Below are 22,368 nucleotides of genomic sequence, written 5' to 3'. Positions count from 1 at the left end.
TGGAGGCAAGGCCTGACATGACCTGGAGTCAGGGCCTGCTGTATCTGGAAACAGGGCCTGGCGTGGTCTCAAGGCATGTCCTGGTGTGGTCTGGAATTGAGGCCCATTGTCATCTGGAGTCAAGGCCTGGTACAGTCTGGTGTGAAGACCTGGCATGGTCTAGAGTCAAGGCCCACTGTGGTCTAGAGACAAGGCCCGGCATGGTATGGAGTCAAGGCCAGGCGCGGTCAAGATTTGAGGCTGGGCACAGTCTCGAGTTGAGGCCCAGCACGGCCTAGAGGTGAGTTGAGGCCAAGAGTGTCATCTGGAGTCGAGGCCAGCCAGGAAGGACGATAATTCTCAACCATTTTTTCTAATTTATCCCTATATATTTTGTATTTCTGTACCTAACGCTGGACTCTTTATTTCTTCATTTTTCTAAATTTTTCTAAATTAAGAATCTGGGTACCTAAGTAACCAAGATGGCACTGTAAGTGGTGACCTATAAACTTTTCACTGCACGCATGTGAGTAAATGTAACAATAAAGTTAATTCTTACTCTAATTCTTCAAGGACTGCAGTGGTTGAAAAGGTGGTGGCTCTAACATATGAGGAACGGCTGAGGATCCTGGGATTATATTCATTGGAGTTTCGAAGATTAAGGGGAGATCTAATAGAAACTTACAAGATAATACATGGCTTGGAGAGGGTGGACGCTAGGAAGTTGTTTCCGTTAGGCGAGGAGACTAGGACCCGTGGACACAGCCTTAGAATTAGAGGGGGTAAATTCAGAACAGAAATACTGAGACATTTCTTCAGCCAGAGAGTGGTGGGCCTGTGGAATTCATTGCCACAGAGTGCAGTGGAGGCTGGGACGCTAAATGTCTTCAAGGCAGAAATTGATAAATTCTTGATGTCACAAGGAATTAAGGGCTACGGGGAGAATGCGGGTAAGTGGAGTTGAAATGCCCATCAGCCATGATTGAATGGCAGAGTGGACTCGATGGGCCGAATGGCCTTACTTCCGCTCCTATGTCTTATGGCTCCTCACCACCTTCTCAAAGGGCAGTTAGGGAGGGACAATAAATGTTGGCCCAGCTAGCGATACTCACATTCCACAGAAGAATTTTTAAAATTAAGACTGTACCTTTGGCTATTTATTCTCGTGATTAAAGAAAAGCTTCTCATAGCACATTCAGAACAATTTATCATCTCAGCACGAACAATAACCATAAAACCCATTCCTTGAACCAAAGACATTATATATAACCACAGAGCAGCTATATCTTTCAGGCTTGTTCTGGGAACAATGGTCCTTTATGTTAAAATTATCACTCGAAACCACAGAGTGCAGCATAATGGCTTTTTTATCCCCATGACATAAAAACACAATTTTGCGTTTTCTTGCTTAATTTTTGTTCAAGGCTTTTCCTCACATCAAGTGGAATTCGGGGAAGAAATGCAAACCAGCAGATTGCAGGTATCTGTACGAGAACAACTCTTGGCTCACCATTTGTACGTTTAATTTATGTGGCAAAAGTGAGAACTGCAGATGCTGGAGATCAGAGTTGAGAGTGTGGTGCTGGAAAAGCACAGCAGGTCAGGCAGCATCCGAGGAGCAGGAGAATCGACGCTTCGGGCAAATTCCCTTCATCAGGAAGGGTTTTTTTTAATGTGTCAGAGTTGAGTTGAATCGTAAATATGAACTCGAATTCAGAACTGTTGGGAAACAGTGGGAAAACAAAGTGCGGGAAAACTTGTCAAGAGCCACACCATTGACCTTCCAGGCAAAAGCTTTCTGCCCACTCCCTTGTTATATCGTATGACCCCTACATTGTGGGCAGAAGTGGGTAATGCAGACACTGGAGGAGAGTCAAGATGAGAGTGGTGCTGGAAAATCACAGCAGGTCAGGCAGCATCCAAAGAGCAGGGGAAAAAATAAAATCAATGTTTGGGCAAAAGCCCTTCCTCAGGACCATTCATTCCCTACAGTGTGGGAGCAGGCCATTCAGCTCATCAAATCCACACCAAGCCTCCAAACAGCATCTCACCCAGACCCACCCCCGCTGGCTAACTCACCTAGCCTGCAAATCGTGGACAATTTAGCATGGCCAATCCATCTATCCTGCCCAACTTTGGACTGTGGGAGGAAACTCACACAGACATTTGCCAGAGGCTGGGATTGAACCTGGGTCCCCGGTGCTGTGAGGCAGCAGTGCTAGCCATTCAGCCACCATGCCAACCCTTAAACCTCAGTGGTTGTCATCAATGAGATTCGAGCCCACGTCTCCAAAGCCTTGGCTCTATTAGTAGTCCATTGGTACGACCATTACGCCACAGTCTCCCCAAGTTGTAAGGAACTAATTGTTGGGAGAATGTACTCAAATAAAGTGCCATGTATTGCAGCCTGGGCGCTGAGCAACAGCGTAGCAGTCCAGTAGCTCATGGAGCGTTGCCAGAAATGCATTCAATAGTAGTCCCACTCACTGAATCTGGACTTCAGGCATTGAGTAAACGCAATCCCACTGCGATCTGCAAATCCCCAAGAGGTCAGGCTGGCTTCACTTCAATGCTGGATCGTCCCTCCTAACACCGAAATTCCATACCGAATACTGCAGCCAATGCTGCTTTTTTCCTCTTTGACACTGTCACTGTTTTTGAAAGTGGGAGGCAGGGAATTTCAGGGAGAGGTGGTCGGAAATGACAGGAACAGCTGGCTACATGCCGCCCTGAGCATGATTAGCATTAGAAATCCCAGCGCAGGTTGGTAAGCCTGTGTGACTGCAGGATTAAAGCACTGCAGGACAAAATCAATGTGCAGATATTGAGAGCTGCCAGCTGACACTCATTGGAGACCATCACCACGCTTTGTTTTGACTCATTTACCATATTTAGGCACTGTGGTGAAAGGGTTAAAATTGTGTCCCAATACATGTGTGAATCTAACCGAAAATGGAAGGTGTCGCTTAGTCCCGTGTGAATCTTGTTATACACCTTCCCGTGTGAATCTTCTTATCTGTATGTAACCAGAATGGAATGTGTTTTTTAGCCTTGCTCTGCTGTTCACATGAATGTTTATATCTGGAAAAGGGTATATCAGCTGGAAAAGTCTCCAGTTCGGTAGAGTCTGCTCCGGGGTTACGTTTAACCGCCGAGCGTGGGTTGTTGGCAACCGCTCTACGAGAACTGACGGCTCCCAGTTCGGGTAACGTGTAGAGTGAGTATAAACCAGACCCGTTGTAAGTACGAGACTGGTTGTGGTGACACTGCGGGGAATAAAACACTTATATTCTAGCAGACTCGCCTCTTGGCTGTTTGTTCTGTGTCAGACTACTTTCCTGCGAGCCTGGTCCTTGACCTTGAGAATTTTTTAAAACATTTTGGCGTAGCCGGCAGGATCAATCGCAATTGAGGAAAGATTTTGATACAGAACAATGTTTTGGAAAAAGGCTAAGAAACCAGAGGAACAAACTGTGGAGGTCCTGACCGTCCCGGGATGGCATGGGCCGTGGCATGGCGTGGCAGTTTGTTTGAGAAATGGTGGGGGGCGACCGGAGGACTGGGAGGCCGAGGGCGTAGGAACCCCAGGGTCGCTGCTGTCCACCCTTGAGAGGATCCCAGTCCTGCCGAAGAACCCATTGCCTGGGGTACAGCGGAGGATGTGGGCCTGTGCGGCGGCTTGTAGACAACAGTCAGACAAGCGCCAAAAAGCTGAAGCAGAATTAGCCCTCCTGAAACATGAGCAGGGACTCAGTTCGGGAGATGCCTCTATGTTGAGGCAGGAAATTATGAAGTTAAAAGCTGAATTGACAGCATTAACTGAACTAGCAGGACGAACTATTATGTATCTGTCTGCTAAGAAACGGAAAGAGAAAAGGAAGGTCCCTCGAACCCCGGACCCGGTACAAGTACGGGCGTTTGTAGCCCAGTTAAATAACGGGGATCGGTGGGATATCGATCATTGGGATGGGAACATTTGGGGAGATTTAGATGATCAGTACGAAGAGGACCCACCCGTACTCCAAGCTAAACCAGTGGTTAGGAGAAAGCAGGTTCAGAGACGTCTCCCAGTGCAACGGGAGGTAATGTTAGATGAGGAAGGAAACCCTATACGGAATGAACAAGGGGAGGCAATTATGCATGAATTACCGCGGGCTCAGCCTCCCGCAGAATTCTCTGAATTAACGGAAGACTTCACTACCGATGAGGTGCTGTTTATCACCCAGAAAACCCGACGTAATCCTGGGGAGCCGTTAGAGCTATGGCTAATTCGGCTCCTCGAGGAAGGGGGGCAACAAGTGCAGGTAGACTATCAGGATGCTCCCAAGTTTGGTGGATTAGCAAAGGATGCTGCCATAGACCTGGGGTACCGCAACCAAGCCAAGGATATGGTAATAGATCGCAGTATGGGGACCCTATTTGGGATGTATGCCAGGGCAGTGGCCGAACAGTATCCCTTCCCGTCCGATTGGCCCCCCTTGGAAGGAACTTGGACAACGATTAAGGAAGGGGTTCAGAGGCTAACCCGTTTGTGTGTGCGGGATGCCCTGTTGCTGGGAGTGCTGGACGAGGTAGATAACACAAATGTTAGTAGACAGACTAGAGACCATCTAGTGAAGACTGCCCCCCCCCATTATAAACCACTGTTATTAACCATAATGTTGAGTGGACGGGGAGAAACCCTAGGAGATGCCCGTAGTATGATGAGGGAGATGGGTGGTTTGGGGGATTGGGGACCCACAACCCGTGCTTCTCAGGGGGGCACGGAGGGGCGTCGCCCTGAGGCTCGGGCAGGGGGAAAAGTAAACCCTAATCAAGGAAGTAACCAAGGCCCCTCACGGCGTGCTTTGTGGCAAGCTTTGATACGGGCGCAGGTCCCAGCATCGGAGATTGATGGCCTACCTACACCGGAATTAAAAGACTTATGCAGACGAAAGGGACTGAAGGTGTCCCGGGTAGAGACGGAGTCCCGACCCACTATGGAAGACCTAGTGGAATTACTAACACAAAAATGTCAGACACTGGGTCCGGTTGTTAATGAGCCTCGAAGGGGTAGAACTTCCACTTCCCAGCGGTGGGAATCCTCGGAGGACGAGGAGGAGGAGGAGGTACGGCCTCCCCTCCGAGAGTGTTATAAAGTGGATAGGCGTGGCCGGAAACCTAGTAAGAAAGGCAAGAACAAAGAAGGGCGAGGCAAACGTCTTTACCCAGTGCTGTCTGGGGAAGATGAATGGGAGGAACAATAGGAATCGGGCCAAGCCCCAAGGGTTTGCCCACGAACGAGCCAATGGTCAGCAGACGACATCAAATCCGTCCAAACCGTTATGGCTCTAGTGGACACAGGGGCGGAGGCCACCTTAATCTATGGGACGCCCCATAAGTTTAAAGGAACCCCAGTCACGCTGGTTGGGCTGGGAGGTAATCTGATTGAAGGAAGAACAGTACAATTGCCCCTAAAGATAGGTACAATGCCCATTAAAACTTATTCAATTATCATTACACCGGTTAGAGAATGGATCCTGGGAATGGACATTCTGGCCGGTTTAACACTTCACCTCCAACAAGGGAAGTTTGAATTTGGAATCACGAAAATGGCTTTGCGCTGTAGGACGGTGTTAGTGGGAAAGGTTAAGATGGACCCCTTCCCCATCCCGATCGCCGATCGCGTAATAAGTCTTAGACAGTATAGGATTCCCGGCGGACATAAAGAAATATCCGCCACAATTAAGGATTATTTGGAAGCGGGAGTGCTTAGGACATGCACCACGGCGTGGAATAACCCCTTATGGCCCGTACATAAAGCCGATGGGTCATGGCGGATGACGGTAGATTATCGGCAACTAAACCGTCACACTCCGGCCTTGACGGCAGCGGTCCCGGATGCCGTCACTATTATAGGACGAATCCAACATCATCCAGGGGTGTGGTACGGAGTAATTGATTTGGCTAATGCCTTCTTCACAATTCCTATTCCCGAAGATAGGCAGGAACAGTTCGCATTCACTTGGGAGGGTAGACAATTCACGTTCACACGACTGCCCCAAGGATATCTGCATAGCCCTACTATCTGCCACCGGATAGTTGCAGAACACTTGGCTGCCTTTAAAGTGCCTGACGAAGTGATGATCTCGCACTATATTGACGATATGATGATACAGGGGACAAGTCAGAAGCAGGTTCAGGAATTGCTGGACCAACTGGTTCAACATATGCGAGGATATGGGTGGGAGATCAACCCAGCCAAAATCCAGGGTCCCTCACAAACGGTAAAATTCTTAGGAATCGTGTGGAACAAGGGGGAAAGGGAAATCACTGCGAAAGCTAAAAATAAGATTCAGGTCTTTGCCGTCCCTCACACCCAGAAGGACGTGCAGCAATTAATTGGGTTATTCGGATTCTGGAGACAGCATATTCCCCATTTAGGACAAATTTTAAAACCTTTGTATCGAGTTACGAGGAAAAAGGCAGCGTTCGAATGGACGGAGGTCCATCAAACTGCATTTGAAATGGCCAAGCAAGCGATACAGCAAGCTGTATCCTTGGGAAAGATACAGTCAGGACCTGTAGAACTGCAAGTCTCAGCACAGGGGGATTATGCCAATTGGAGCTTATGGCAAAAACAGGAAAGGACCCGTAAGCCACTGGGATTTTGGTCCCGAAAATTACCCCCGGCAGGGGAACGGTATACCCCCTTTGAGAAACAGTTATTAGCATGCTACTGGGGCTTGGTGGAAACCGAAGCCCTGACCATTGGACATGAAGTGATCATGAGAACAGCTATCCCTATTCTTCCGTGGGTACTTAGTGACCCCACTACCCACCGAATAGGAACTGCCCAAGAGAGCAGCATCATTAAATGGAAATGGTATGTGTCGGAGAGAGTGCGGACTGGACAGAAAGGAGTGTCAGTCCTACATGAGCAAGTGGCGGAGGCCCCTGAGGAAGGGGAAAAACGGTTTGAGGTGATTGAATACAAGGAATCACCCGTTAAGATGGGAAAACGGTATGATGAACTGACCCCGGATGAACAAGCCACGGCTTGGTTCGTAGATGGGTCAGCCCAATGGAAAGCGGGACAGCGTAGATGGAAAGCTGCCGCCTTTAACCCAAAACAAGGCACTACCCTAGAAGAATTAGGGGAGGGAAAAAGTAGTCAGTGGGCAGAATTAAAGGCAGTGCATATGGTAGTCATGCAAGCAGGGGTCATGGGAGTTTGTTTGTTCTCTGACTCGTGGTCAGTGGTTAACGGCATGACACAATGGATGCCAACTTGGCAGGCCAATCAGTGGATGATCCAGAATAGGGAAGTGTGGGGTAAACAGTTATGGGAAGATATATGGGAGAAAGCTCAATACCTGGTCATATACATCACCCACGTAGATGCCCATACCTCTCGAAATGATGTGGAAGCTCTACATAACCGATATGTGGATGGTATCGTCCGAACCATGATGGTGCAAAGGGGCACCTCAGTGGACCTAGCTAGATGGGCACACCTTAAGGCTGGGCACTGGGGAGTGCAAGGAACCTTGCACTGGGCTCGAGACCGAGGAATAGATCTTATGGTAGATGATGTTAAGACTGCAGTAAACCAGTGTGAGCAGTGTCAACATCAGCGGCAGGGAGTGCCCCAACACATGATGGGACATATCCATCGGGGGGATGGTCCGGGACAGAGCTGGCAAATGGACTTTGTGGGTCCCTTACCCTCCTCACAAGGATGTAACCACATATGTACAGCTGTGGACACTATGTCTGGGGTTTTGGTAGCCCATCCCTGTCGTCACAACAATCAACAGGCTACCTTGCGATGTTTAGATTTGATTGAACAATTTTATGGATTGCCCATACAGGTCCAGAGTGACAATGGCTCCCATTTCACAGGAAGGGCGGTAAAGCAGTGGTGTCACGATAACCACGTGGAATGGGTTTATCATGTACCCTATCACCCACAAGCTGCGGGACTTATAGAACGAATGAATGGGCTTCTGAAGTCCTCACTACGAAAAGCAGGAGGTTGCAATGACTTAACGGGTTGGAGGAAGCAACTAATTCGGGTGGTGAAACAAATTAATAACCGCCCATTAGGAAATGGGGTAACACCCTTGAATAGGATGATACGAGTATGTGATACCCCAAAGACTCAGCCTATTAAAATGTGGAAGTTCGCTGAGGAAGCTGATATTCCCGTAAGGGCCACGCCGGCTTCGGCTGGACTGGACCTACGAGCACTAACCGCCCAGACTTTGATCCAACAGAAACCTACGGTGATTAAGACCGGGTTAGGGTTGATTTGTCCCCCTGGAACCTATGGGCATATCCTCCCGCGGTCGGGACTGTCACTAAAGGGGATTGATGTGATGGCAGGCGTAATTGACGCAGACTACCAAGGGGAGTTGGGGGTGATCCTGGTCAACATCACCGCTGAACCTTACGTGATACAGAAGGGGGACAGAATAGCGCAATTGGTCATTAAGCCATGTAACCTTACAACGGTGGAAGAGATGGGAGCTCCCGTTACGGTTACTGAGCGTGGGACGGGGGGATTTGGGTCTACTGACACTAAGGGGGCCAAGGTATGGGTGCGCCAGACGACCGGCCCCCCCAGGCCGGCCGAAATCATAGCACAGGGGAAGGACAGTCTGGTCACCATTATGTACCCCGGGGACCCGACCTGGGCAAACGTCCCGGCGAACCAGTGCTACTTACGTGAGACCTAAATAATGTTGTAATTGCTATGCACCCGCAGGCTGACCCTCCGCCTTGAACATGGGGTGGTCATGGGGATTGCGACTCCTATTGGCGATGTTCGCGATCGGATGGCCACTCCAGGGCATCGGTATCACGGCCTGGACGCTGGTACCGGTCGCCCGCCATGAGGTGCGGTGGGAGGCCAGTAGCCAGCGACGGACGCAGGACAATTTTACATGTGAACCCGGTCAGCAGTGCGTTGTTCTGACTCTCACCAGCGACTGTCAATTGTACACGTGTGCACAGTGCTACATGCGCCGGGATGGGGAAAAATATGACATATCGTTCATACCGCCTAATTGCACCCTGGTGGTAAATGCCCAAGTCAAGACGTGTTTGTGGGACCGACGCACCCAGACATGCGGGACAACGGGGACTCATTGGAGCGTCACAGCTCGGGGGGAAGATCTGTGGCTGCGCAATGCCACCGATATTCGGAATCGTCATCGATTCATGTGGTTAATAATGGTACTGCCCTCGACGAACGCCCCGTCTGAGGCGTTATTAAACCCCACGCGGGGCGGGCCAGCACCGAAGAGGGGTGCCACGGGGGGCGTGCGGTCGCATCGAACACAGTTGGCCCCTATTATGTCAACTTGTCAGGATGGCCCGGGCGGTACTGCACACTGATGTTCATTGGCGGGTACAGTTGCCCCTCATACCCGAGTGTCATACCAAGAGGCGGCGACGAGCGTGGTACGACACCCTGCTGGGAGGCGCAGGAACTGTTATGGGTATCTCGAATGCCATTGACTCTGAGGTAACCCGTACTAAATTATCTAACACGGGACAGGCCACCTCACAAGGACTACATACTATTGGAAGGTGGATGCCATCCGTAATGATGACTCAAGGAGAGACAGCTGAAATAATGATACGATCTCTGCAATGGGAACTGGATGTCTGGGGTGCCACTCAGGAACTGTTTCAGAACATTACGGCTCAGTTAAATTGGACTGCCTGTCATATTCAAATGTTGCATGCTCAAATACAGAAAGAACGCTTTTTGCGTGTGGTAACATCCCCCAATGTACAGGCGTGGAGGGGAATATGGAATGTATCTGAGAAATTGCGGATGATAACCCATCCAGAACGAACATGGTGTAACGCAACTATGTGTAACGGATACTTTGTTACCATGAATGTAACCCACACTGTTACGGTCTGTCGATATTATGTATTACCAGTGATTACATCTTCTGGATATTATTTTCTGAAGACAAGGGGACAGTGGTTTAGCCCAGATACCAATATTACCTATGATCTGTCCGCTTGTGAACAGACTGATCAGGGGAAAACTTGCCTACTGATGGACAGGTATCGGGACCCTTGCTTGACTAAGGGAACGGCCCTGTGCGAATGGACTGTTGAGGCTCCAAGGGACATGATGTGGCAGATTGGGCCACACACGCTCTGTGTGGCTACCAATAATCCACATCCTATGCTTCCCTCAGCACCGTTCTCGGGATGCCTCTCAAATGTCTATCAGTGGCACTGGCAGAATCACACCTATTTGTTGACCACTTATAGCAGTGCTCGCCACTTTACCAAGGTGCAGTGGAAAGTGCTGAGGAATCCCTGGAACATTTCCCTGGATCGGTTTAAGCGAGCATTGGACCGATCCGAGGAGCTTAAGCAGATATTACGAAAGCATCAAACCAATGTCACCAAGGTTACGGTGTCTACCTTTATACATGGACAGGAGGTAGTACATGCTGCCCGTGTAGTGGACGTGGAGTCAGCTCATCATTGGTGGGACATATTGAGTGGTATGTCCTCCACTGCGGGGACATTCCTGTTCCCACCCTTGTCGATCCTGGTAGCGGTCCTGGTGATTTTAACATGCTGTAATGTCCTGACTTGCTTGTATATTTGGCGTGTACGTAGGCGCTTGTTAGAAAGAATACATATGGGCATAATGTAACACATGTATTGGGCCAAGCAGTGGAATGTGGTGTAAAATTATGTCCCAATACATGTGTGAATCATTATGCAACACATGTATTGGGCCAAGCAGTGGAATGTGGTGAAAGGGTTAAAATTGTGTCCCAATACATGTGTGAATCTAACCGAAAATGGAAGGTGTCGCTTAGTCCCGTGTGAATCTTGTTATACACCTTCCCGTGTGAATCTTCTTATCTGTATGTAACCAGAATGGAATGTGTTTTTTAGCCTTGCTCTGCTGTTCACATGAATGTTTATATCTGGAAAAGGGTATATCAGCTGGAAAAGTCTCCAGTTCGGTAGAGTCTGCTCCGGGGTTACGTTTAACCGCCGAGCGTGGGTTGTTGGCAACCGCTCTACGAGAACTGACGGCTCCCAGTTCGGGTAACGTGTAGAGTGAGTATAAACCAGACCCGTTGTAAGTACGAGACTGGTTGTGGTGACACTGCGGGGAATAAAACACTTATATTCTAGCAGACTCGCCTCTTGGCTGTTTGTTCTGTGTCAGACTACTTTCCTGCGAGCCTGGTCCTTGACCTTGAGAATTTTTTAAAACAGGCACCAATTACCACGGAGAGTTGTGAACATAGCTCAGTCCATCACACAAGCCAACCTTCCACCCACTGACTCCATCTGCACTTCTCACTGCCTCAGGGAGACAACATTATCAAAGACACCTCCCACCCCAGTTATGATCTCTTCCAATCTCTTCCAGCTAACAGAAGGTACAAAAGCCTCAACAAACTCATCAAACAGATTCAAGAACAGCTTCTTCCTCACTGTTATTACACTTCTGAATGAATCATAGAATCATAGCATCCCTACAGTATGGAAACAGGCCCTTCAGCCCAACAAGTCCACATTGACCCGCCGAAGAGGAACCCACCCAGACCCATTCCCCTACTCTAGTATCCTACATTTACCCCTGACTAATGCACCAAACCAATACATCTCTGAACACTCTGGGCAATTTAGCATGGCCAATTCACCTAACCTGCATATCTTTGGACTATGGGAGGAAACTGGAGCACCCAGAGGAAACCCACGCAGACACAGGGAGAATGACACACAGACAGTCGCCTGAGGCTGGAATCAAACCCAGGTCCCTGGCGCTGTGAGGCAGGAGTGCTAACCTTCAACTATTGCTTTCTTGAGTTTAATATTTCTTTTTCTACACTTTTAAGCATGATAACTACTCGCTGTTCCTTATTTTTTATTTATTGGAACCAATAATTTGTCTTCTTTTACAGCTCATTTGGTGATTAACTTCCTATTGGCTATATCTCGTAAAGGACTCTGCTTGTTGTAAATCTTGCCAAACTGCACAGGCTCCCTCTTTGTCTGAAATGGAAAAGCCCCACCTTGTAGTTGTAAATCCTTCCTCGGTTACACCTCTGTCTGTCAACCCCCCTTAACCTGCCACATGAGAGAGGGCCAATGGAGTCTGCATTTCCTTCTCTTCTCAACCAGAATGGACCTCTCAAATTTAAATGCTGATCTCACTCTCTGCGCACCTTCTCTGCAGCTGTAACATTGTATTCCTCGCTCTGTCCTACGACACTTGTGATGATGCCTTTCCTTTCACAAGGTTATGTTGTCTTTGTTTTTTTTTTCAGGAGGTTCTGAAGACACAGGTCCCGAAAAATCTGGGCTTGGCTGGGCTTTAGGGCCAGTTTAATTATAGCTAACAGATACTGCCTCAGACAAAAAGGCTTTCAAGTTAAAAAGAAACACATGCACAATGAAGGGGGAGTGGCCAGTTCTCCCAGCTCAGCTTCCCTCTGGTTTGGTTTGGGTTTCTGGCAGCCTGGCTGTTCACTGAAAGCAGTCAGGAAGGTTTCAAGCTGCTGGACGCAAAGGAGCAGGTCCGTGCTGATCCTCCTCTCCTCTCTTTCTGACATCTCTCCTGGAAGACATTGATTTTTTTTTCATTTTTTTTTTGCCGAGGGTTGTTTGAGGGGATTGTTGCAGGAATTTGGAACAGCATCATTAAGTTGGGATAGTCTTTTGGGTTTTCAGATAGGTTAAGTTATTCTGTACTCTGTTCTCTTACGCTTGTGTTTCATTCGGTAATCTTGTAAATAAATTCTGTTTTGTTTAAAACTAAGTGGTTTGACCATCTGCCTCCCTCCTGGAATATCCGCATTACACCTGCATTATACAACTGGCAAAGTTAGGGTCTGGGCTACTTTCTTGAGAATGCGCTCTAATGCGCTTTGATCTGCCTGTACTGCACACAAAACAAATCTTTACACTGTACCCAAGTACATATGACAATAATAAATCAATTGACACCACAAAGAAACCTTTCACAATTCACAAAGAGTCTGATGTCCAGCAGGAATGTTAGACATCAGTAAACCATCACCAGTCATAACTCGGTAACTAACGTGGACGATGGGCTACCAGGTTAAGACATTCTGCGGAGAATCCGAATGATCCTCAGAAGCCGGAGTGGGTCGGCGAGGATGAGGATACTTGCTCAACGGTGGAACACGAGCTCAGGTTGTGATTCCCCCGGTCCGAGTCGGACCATTACCCACGGACCGAGCTGGTGCTGTGCTAGATCCACTGCCGGAGGCTTCACAGTCATTCGCATTGCACCAGCCGAAACTGCTGGGCTATATTGTTAACCTCAATGCTGAACTGCTACTGCTTCCCTTGACAATGTGAACTGGAAAATATCTAGAAACAAACCCTGCAAAACTTTTGGAATACTGCATTCAATTCTCGTCTCCCTCCTATTGGAAGGATGATGTGAAACTTGAAAGGGTTCAGAAAAGATTTACAAGGATGTTGCCAGGGTTGGAGGGTTTGAGCTATAGGGAGAGGTTGAATAAGCTGGGGATGTTTTCCCTGGAGCATCGGAGGCTAAGGGGTGACCTTATAGAGGCTTATAAAATCATGAGGGGCATTGATAGGGTAAATAGCCAAGGTCTTTTCCCCTGGGTAGGGGAGTCCAAAACTAGAGGGCATAGGTTTAAGGTTAGAGGGGAGAGTTTTAAAAAGGATCTAAGGAGCTTTTCCACACAGACGGTGGTGTGTGTATGGAATGAGCAGCCAGAGGAGGCTGGTGCAATTACAGCATTTAAAAGGCATCTGGATGGGTACATGAATAGGAAGGGTTTAGAGGGATACGGGCCAAGTGCTGGCAAATGGGACTAGATTAGGTTAGGATATCTGGGTGGCATGGACGAGTTGGATCGAAGGGTCTGTTTCCGTGCTGTACATCTCCATGACTCTATGACCACTTCAAGCAAAAAGATGGGGAGAATCGGGAAGTTGTTACCTTGAGGAATTTGCAGGTTAAGTCGGGTGATGGGCTACCCTGGTCTAGGTGCCACTTATAATGGGGTTGAGGTTTTGTAGGTGTGCTTCCAATGCATGAGTTCCTGGCTAAAGGGCATTGTATATGGGCATATCGCACCCACAGAGGTAATGGTGTTAACCAGGGCGTGGCCTTCACTTGACGCAGGCGCTAACACTTCAGAACGCCACATTCCAGCCAATGCTCTATTTTAACCGAAAGTCAGGGGCTCAGATACTGGGGGGGAAGGAGAGCGGGCATGCCGTGCTTGGATTGGGGGGGTGCGTGGGAGGTGGGGAGGGAAGGATGGGGAGGTAGAACCAAACCCCATGGTTTGTGCCCCTGAGCACAACAACAATAATGATAGATGCCAGCTGTAGTTAAAAGGATGACTTGCAGGTGAATGGCCAGCACAATTTCTTTCCGAAGGCATCCTCTCCCCTATCGATCAGCCACCCAATTAGAAAAAAACACAGTAAAACTGGTAAATGGGATATACAGGTTCAAAGTAGGTACATTTAATATTGTCACTTGTACCATGGTACAGTGTAAAATGCATAATGACGCCATGCTCTGGTGCCACCTTGGATGACGGAATAAACAGTTAAAAAATGGACTTGTCTTTGATACATCCAAATGGAAGTACAGTATGTTCATTTACCATTAAAGGTAAGGTGGCTATAGACCTACCAGAGCACAAGGCAGCTCTCTCATTAGAGAGAGAGACAACGGGGGAGCTGGTTTAACGTGAGGGTCACCATGCCTCTGGCAAGGGGGGGGGGAAAGAGGTCGAGAAGGTGGCACATTCATGGTAACCTCAGCTGCCACAGGAATTGACACCACGTTCTTGGGCCAACTGAGCTAACTGACCTGCCCATTTATCAGGGGCAAAATACATTAGAGCACGGGTGCTCTAATGGAAAGACATAGGAGCAGATAAAGGCCAGGCATCCTATTGCATCTATCCCAATGAGATCATGCCCGGTCTGATAATCCGCATCTCCACTTTCCTGCCTTTTCTTATAACTCTCGATTCCCTTGCTGATTAAAAATCTGTCTATCTCATCCCTGAACATATTTCGTGAGGCAACCTCTAGAGCCCTCTGCAGTAAAGAATACCACAGGTACACTACCCTCTCAGAGAAGGTACCCTCCTCATCTCAATTCTAAATGGGTGAGTCCTTATTCTGAGTTGATGCCCTCTGATCCTAGACTGCCCCACAAGGGGAAACAACCTCTCCCCATTGAGCCTGTCAAGTTCCCTCAGAATCCTGTAGTTCATTGTCTTGCTTATTGTCCAGGCTTCGCCAGGATGAGTCATGAAATACAGTCTTCTCCTACATTGGGTGGGGTCACTGAAGGGCTGTCAGTTCAGGGGATCAGGCTCTTTCTTTGATTGAAATCTTCCTTTAAAGGAGGTGGAAGCAAACTTTTGTCACAGTAAGGGTAGAGAACCCCCTTCCTACTTGCAATGACTACAAGACCCTCAGATCCATTTTCAAAACCCAGATGGTGGGTCCTGTCTAGAGAAGCCTTAGCTCTCTTGGCTGTGCACAGTCCCATGCCTGTGACGGTAACGTGGTTTACATCTGAAAGCCGGGACACCACAAAGCAAAAGGATCACAGAACCCCGACAGTGTGGAAGCAGGCTATTCAGCCCATCGAGTCCACCCCTCCAAAGAGCATCTCCCCACACCCTGCACACCATGGGCAATTTGGCATGGCCAATCTACCTAACCTTTGGACTGTGGGAGAAATCCCACGCAGGCGCACGGGGAATATGCAAACTCTACGCAGACAGTTACCCAAGGAGGGGAGTCAGAGCTGTGTGCCTGGCGCTGTGAGGCAGCAGTGCTAACCACTGAGCCACCGTGCCACACCTCGAGACCTCATCAGCGATTGGAACAAGTGCCGAGCTGAGGAAATGCCTTTGTTTGTTGGATCAAATGTTAAAAGAAAGGTTCAGTCTAACCTGCTCAGATCAATGTTTAACCACACGCCATTACTTAGAAAGGAGCAAGGCTCCCCAACAATATTTGTCCCTCAACCTATACCACAGTTCAGTAGGTTGCTGTCTAGGAGATTATGCTACCTACAAATCTGCTGTTGTATTTCCCTGAGATAGTGGCTGAAGCGATACTCCCAACATTTCATTATGAGGATATGCTCGACGTATTGTAAAAACACACACCCTCTTTTCTTGTCACCCTTGTATCTATTTATTTCAAAGTCCCTGACATTGATTAAAGGGCTGCTGCACTGCTGGAAAGACATAGGAGCAGAAAAAGGCCAGTCAGCCTATTGCATCTATCCCAATGAGATCATGCCCGGTCTGATAATCCGCATCTCCACTTTCCTGCCTTTTCTTATAACTCTCGATTCCCTTGCTGATTAAAAATCTGTCTATCTCATCCCTGAACATATTTCGTGAGGCAACCTCTAGAGCCCTCTGCAGTAAAGAATACCACAGGTACACTACCCTCTCAGAGAAGATATTCCTCCTCATCTCAATTCTAAATGGGTGAGTCCTTATTCTGAGTTGATGCCCTCTGATCCTAGACTGCCCCACAAGGGGAAACAACCTCTCCCCATCGAGCCTGTCAAGTTCCCTCAGAATCCTGTGAATAGTTCATTGTCTTGCTTATTGTCCAGGCTTCGCCAGGATGAGTCATGAAATACAGTGTGGGGCTTGGGATTGGTGGAGGCAGCTGATCATGTGATCCCACTCCTCTGGGAACATGACCAATCATTACTGATAACCCTGTCAATATCACCAACCATTACTGATAACCCTGTCAATATCACCATGACTGATAACCCTGTCAATATCACCAACCATTACTGATAACCCTGTCAATATCACCATGACTGATAACCCTGTCAATATATATCACCATTACTGATAACTCTGTCAATATCACCAACCAAAATTGATAACCCTGTCACTATCACCAACCATTACTGAAATCCCTGTCAATATCAACATTGCTGATAACCCTGCCAGTATCACCGATTATTGCTGATAACCCAATCAATATCACCAACCATTACTGATAACCCTGTCAATATCACCATGACTGATAACCCTGTCAATATCACCAACCATTACTGATAACCCTGTCAATATCACCATGACTGATAACCCTGTCAATATCACAGATTATTGCTAATAACCCTGTCAATATCACCATGAATGATAACCCTGTCAATATCACCAACCAATACTGATAACCCTGTCAATATCACCAACCACTGCTGATAACCCTGTCACTATACATCACCATTACTGATAACCCTGTCAATATCACCAACCGTTACTGATAACCCTGCCAATATCACCAACCAATACTGATAACTCTGTCAATATCACCATGACTGATAACCCTGTCAATATCACAGATTATTGCTGATAACCCTGCCCATCTCACTGACCATTCCTGATGGCCCTGTTAATACCAGTCAGTGCCATTGATAATGCTGCCCATTTTACCAACCACTGTTGAAAGCTGTATCAATATCACCGATCACTGCAGATAGCCCCGCCAAAATCATCGAGTACTGCTGATAACCCTGCCCATCTCACCCATCGCTACTGATAACCCTGTCAATATCACCGCTCACTCCTGATCACCTGGACAATACCACTGGCATCCTGCGCCAGGTTCCCTTTCTTACCCCCGCATTCGTTGCCTGTCCCTAACTGACCAGGAGGAGGCAGCAGTGGCCCACTTTCTTGAACCTGCCTCAGCCTTGAAAGGTGGGGGGGGGGCGTTCCAGTGGCACTGTGGGAACCGTGACAGATTCCCAAGCCAGGGAAGCGGTGGGTGGCACGGGAGTACCCGTGCGCCCACTCGCCCCTTGGAGGTGGATGGTAGTGAGCTGGGGCTGGTAAGGCAGCTCCAGTGCAGCCGCAGCAGACTGTAGCTGGCTGCAAACTCCAGGCTGACATCCCTTTAGCCCCGAGTAGGTAGAGTGAGCAACAGGGGGAAGGTGAACAGCACAGCTCATTTGCCCCCCCACGTGCGGCACAGATACATGACCATTTAGCACTAGATGGCAGCATTGCATGCTGCTAAACCCTGACACACAAACACACACACACAACTCTGTCTATATCTAATTAGACAGAAACTGCAACAGCTCCACACGCTTGCAACGCATTAGCTATCGAAAGAAATATCTACAGGCATATGCATTTCATCACATTACAGGGGGCAGGAAAAATGCCTTCCCATTGTTTGCTGTACTGCTGCACTTTTTAAAAACATTGCTTTTTTTTTTAACCGAAGGGGCCATTTTCCTTTTGAAAGGAAGCTGGTATCCAGCAACAGAAAGTGACCATCATAGGGACTGAATCTCTGGGAATGTGCTGCCTCGTTGGGGGGGGGGGGGGGGGGAGGTGAGGGGGGTGGAATAAGAAACAAGCAAACAACAAAAAAAAAGAGAGAGAGATCTTGCGTCTGAGTGAAGAGAATAGTCCAACACATCCCATTGTCAAGAAAGGCATGCAGATGCAAGATAAGATTTTTCCTTACCTGCTGCCATGGCAGAATGCTCTCTGGTCCCGTCGAAATGCTGGGTGTCCCTCTCATCAGATCTTTCAATCACTTCTTCTTCCACCCTCGGGGCTAGAGAGGCGAACGCTCAGAGGTTCAACAGCGATTGACAGCAGCGAGCAACACCTGGTTAAAAGCTGAGGGTAGACACACAGATAGGGAGAGAGAGGGACAAAAGCTTGTCGAGCATCTGCTGTTACCGCTGGCAGTAGCAATCCTTTTGCTTGCAGTCAGTACAACCATCACCAATGTGCTCAGATAACTTCCTACACGCTCGTAAACAGGCGAGAGAGAGAGAGATAGAGAGAGAGAGAAACAAGCCCCACCAGCCCCGCAAGACAACAGTTTCCAGGCAGGGAAATAAATCAGAATCCCGTTTCACGGGGGCAGAGTCCCAAGGGAGGTGAGTTGCTTCTGTTTGTTCTCCTCTCTCTCTCTCTGTGTTCAACGCTTCAACAACTGGGCTTACAGCGTCTTTAACCTTCTCCAACTCAGAAAGACGGATGCCATTTAAGTAGCCGTATGCTAGTTTACCTTGGGGACCCTGTGTCTTATCTGTGCTGGAACAGCACACGCAGCCTTTTGTACCCAGCAGCATCTGTGATTGCAACATTTAAAGGTATATACACACACACGCTGCTTTACTCTTATGTGTTTCAGAGTCAGCGCCCCTCTGCATTCTCCCAGGTGCTGACTGACCCTGGTTCTAAAGAGCCAGAAGGTGCCCCTTGGACAGACTTTCCTCTGTACCCTCACCTGGAAGGAGCACAGACACTGGGTATGGACATTGTCCTTTCACGTGGAGTACAGTTTCCAATGTCTGATAGGGGAAGGAAACAGAGAGAGAGAGAGAGAGACACTAGCCCCCTGAAAAGTACACCACATGGCCCAGATTCTGAGAAGGAGTCAGGAGTCCCTACTGCTCAGTGTGCACAATGAAGGAATGAGACCGCACACTTGCGAAATAAGCTTCGAGAGATTGTTTGGCAGTAATTGAGACGTGTCAGGCCATTGACTTGGCAACTTTTTAATCAAGTGTTTTCACCCGAGGGGCAGCTTTTTCACGCAGAGGGTGGTGTGTGTATGAAAGGAACTGCCAAAGGAAGTGGTAGAGGTGGGAGCAATTAAAACATTTTAAAGGCATTTGGGCAGGTACATGGATAGGAAAGGCCGAGAGGCGCATGGGCCAAATGCAGGCAAATGGGACTGGTTCAGTGTAGGAGACCTCGTTGGCATGGACGAATGGGACTGACGGGTCTGCTTCCGTGGTGTATCACTCTCTGACAATGTCTGGTGTTTGGAGACCCTTTTCAACACAGGTGTGTGTGTCTGTGCTTATGTGTGCGGCTGTGTTTGTGTGTGTGTCTGTGATTATATATCTATGTTTATGTGTCTGTGAGTGACTGTGTGTCTGTGATTTTATGTCTATGTTTATGTCTATGTTTATGTGTGCGGCTGTGAGTGGCTGTGATTATATGTCTATGTTTATGTGTGTGTCTGTGAGTGACTGTGTGGATGTGTGTCTCTATGCATGTGTGCGTATGTGTATCTCTGTATGTGTGCGTGTCTCTGTATATGTGTGGGTGTGTCTGTGTGTAAATTAAGAGAGGGGAGGGTTGTAATCAAATGAGTGAGGTAAAAGATTTTAAGGAAATGGTGAAAAAAAGTTATAACTTTTGATTTTTCAGAAAATCCCCAAGACTAATTCAGTTGTGAAGGAATGAGAATGCACACTTGGAAGGTTAACCTATGAAGTCGAGGGAGATTATTTGTCAGAAATTAAGGTTTACTGAGCTATCGAGAGAATGCTGTCTGTCACTTATCATCCTTAGCCTAAATATTGGGCCAGGAGAAAGTGAGGACTGCAGATGCTGGAGATCAGAGTCGAGAGTGTGGTGCTGGAAAAGCAAAGCGGGTCAGGCAGCATGTGAGGAACAGGAGAATCGACATTTTGGGCATAAGCCCTTCATCAGGAATTCGGGCATAAGCCCTTCATCAGGAAGCCCTTTTCCCTGATGAAGGGCTTATGCCCGAAGCGTCGATTCTCCTGCTCCTCGGATGCTGCCTGACCGGCTGTGCTTTTCCAGCAACACACTCTCGGTTCTGAATATTGGCCCATCATGTTCTACAAAAGCAATAGCTAAACACTCCTAAGTTCTTGCCCTTTCCTCAGAGCTCAGCATTCTCTTCAGATTTATCCATTACCGAATTGCAATTAACTAATGAATAGGCTTCTCTGATCCTTTGAGGAAGTATTATGACCACGCCCTCATAGTCTTTCCTCTTGCCTTTGGTTGTTCTGCAGTTCCATCTTATTTCCCCAACTGACACCCTCCATAATTCTGAAGGTCTGTATTACATTTCCCTTTGACTTTCCCTGCTCTGAGTAGCATGTCCACATCACTAAATTCTCCCAGCGTTGGTAACGTTGCTGTAACTCCCCGGCATTGTCACTCAGCCCTTAACATGCTTCTGAAATTGTGGCCCCAGAACTGGGAATATCACCCAACTGAGCTGAGGCTTAACCCAGCATTTTAAGAAGCTTTAGTGAAAACATCCTTGCCCTTCGACTTTATGCCTGTGTCAAATTAGATCCCTTTATTTCAAAAACAGCCTTCTCAATTGTCCTGCAACCTTCGAAGTCTCGTGCACACATACATGAGATCTCCCTGGTCTGTGGCCCTTTAATTTAGATTTTCTTGCTTCTCTCTTGAACCTTCCAGCTGAAATGAATCATTTCACACTTTTCTGCATTAAATTGCATCTGCCATATGTCTTCCCCTTTCTGTTCTCCCCAAGTCTGTCCCTCATCTCCTCACTGTCTGCTATATTTCCAGTATTGCTATATTTTGCTGCATTTCACTGTGAACTTTCAGATTATGCTCTACATGCTGAAGGCAGTCTAATGAATGTGTGTCGGGAAGGGCAATGGTTTTGACCCTAAACCCTGGGGGACACCATTGAACACATTTCTCCAGTTTGAAAAACAAACAGTCATTAAACATGACTCACTTTTGTTTTGTCCCTCAGTTGGTGTGTGTGTCTGCCCAGTCATTGCATCGTGAAGTGTATGGCCTTGCTGAGCCCATGATCAACCAGCTTTTGAAAATCCCTATGCACCTCACAGGCTTGACGGGATCTTGCACAACGTTGGGAAATTCCAATCTGTTTTCCTTCGGTCCAACCCATCCGTGCCGATCAGATATCCTAAATTAATCTAGGCCCATCCGCCCGCATTTGGCCCGTAGCCGTTCAAACCTTTCCTACTCATATACCCATCCAGATGCCTTTTAAATGTTGCAATTGTACCAGCCTTTCCTCACTTTCGATAATATTGCAGTGGAGGGAATGCAGGCACAGCAAGATCCCAAAAACAGCAGTGTGAAGGTGACTAGCGATATACTGTTTGCAATGTCAATCAAGGAACAAACATTGGCTAGGGCACAGAGGGTAATTTCTCTGTCAACTTTCACCATGAATTGTACGTGCATCAAACAGAACCAATGTGTCCATGTCATCCAAAAGCCCCCGGCAGTTCTCTCCCGGCACAATTTGCCCAACTCGGCTTTTATGCTTAGTCCCTCAACCCTCAACCCTCAACCCGAGTGAGCCCCAGCTGACACAACAGACAAAATGTTAACCTCTGTCAACACCTTCAAACATCTCAACAAATTCAGTTCAATTCAAATTACCTGGAAAAGCTCCTTTATGGGTTTTATTTATGAAGTTTACTTTTCCCCAAGCGTCGAGTAACCCAGCCCCAGATTATAGTCTCTGAAACATTCTCCCTGAGCCGCAGTCAGGCTGATTAGCCGAGAGATGTCACACTTA

At 47.9% G+C, this 22,368-nt stretch overlaps 1 protein-coding gene across 2 annotated transcripts in view; it reads right to left on the bottom strand.

Moving 5' to 3' along the window:
• enox1 (ecto-NOX disulfide-thiol exchanger 1) overlaps positions 1-19,075 on the bottom strand; it is a 370,711-nt gene extending 351,636 nt beyond the window's left edge. The window contains exon 1 of one of the 2 annotated variants that reach the window (XM_087993063.1): positions 18,517-19,075. In XM_087993063.1, coding sequence (XP_087849189.1) covers positions 18,517-18,526 — 10 coding nt within the window. In that variant the 5' untranslated portion in view covers positions 18,527-19,075. The remainder of the gene's footprint in view (positions 1-18,516) is intronic. The other variant, XM_087993061.1, reaches the window with a different exon arrangement.
• Positions 19,076-22,368: the final 3,293 nt, after the last annotated feature.

The sequence above is a fragment of the Chiloscyllium plagiosum genome, unplaced genomic scaffold, assembly GCF_037043375.1.
Source record: "Chiloscyllium plagiosum isolate Xiang-an unplaced genomic scaffold, Cpla_swu_hap1 HiC_scaffold_12, whole genome shotgun sequence".
Classification (NCBI taxonomy): Eukaryota; Metazoa; Chordata; class Chondrichthyes; order Orectolobiformes; family Hemiscylliidae; genus Chiloscyllium; species Chiloscyllium plagiosum.
Note: the sequence above shows the minus strand (reverse complement) of the source record. Positions and strands in the feature narration are given on the sequence as shown.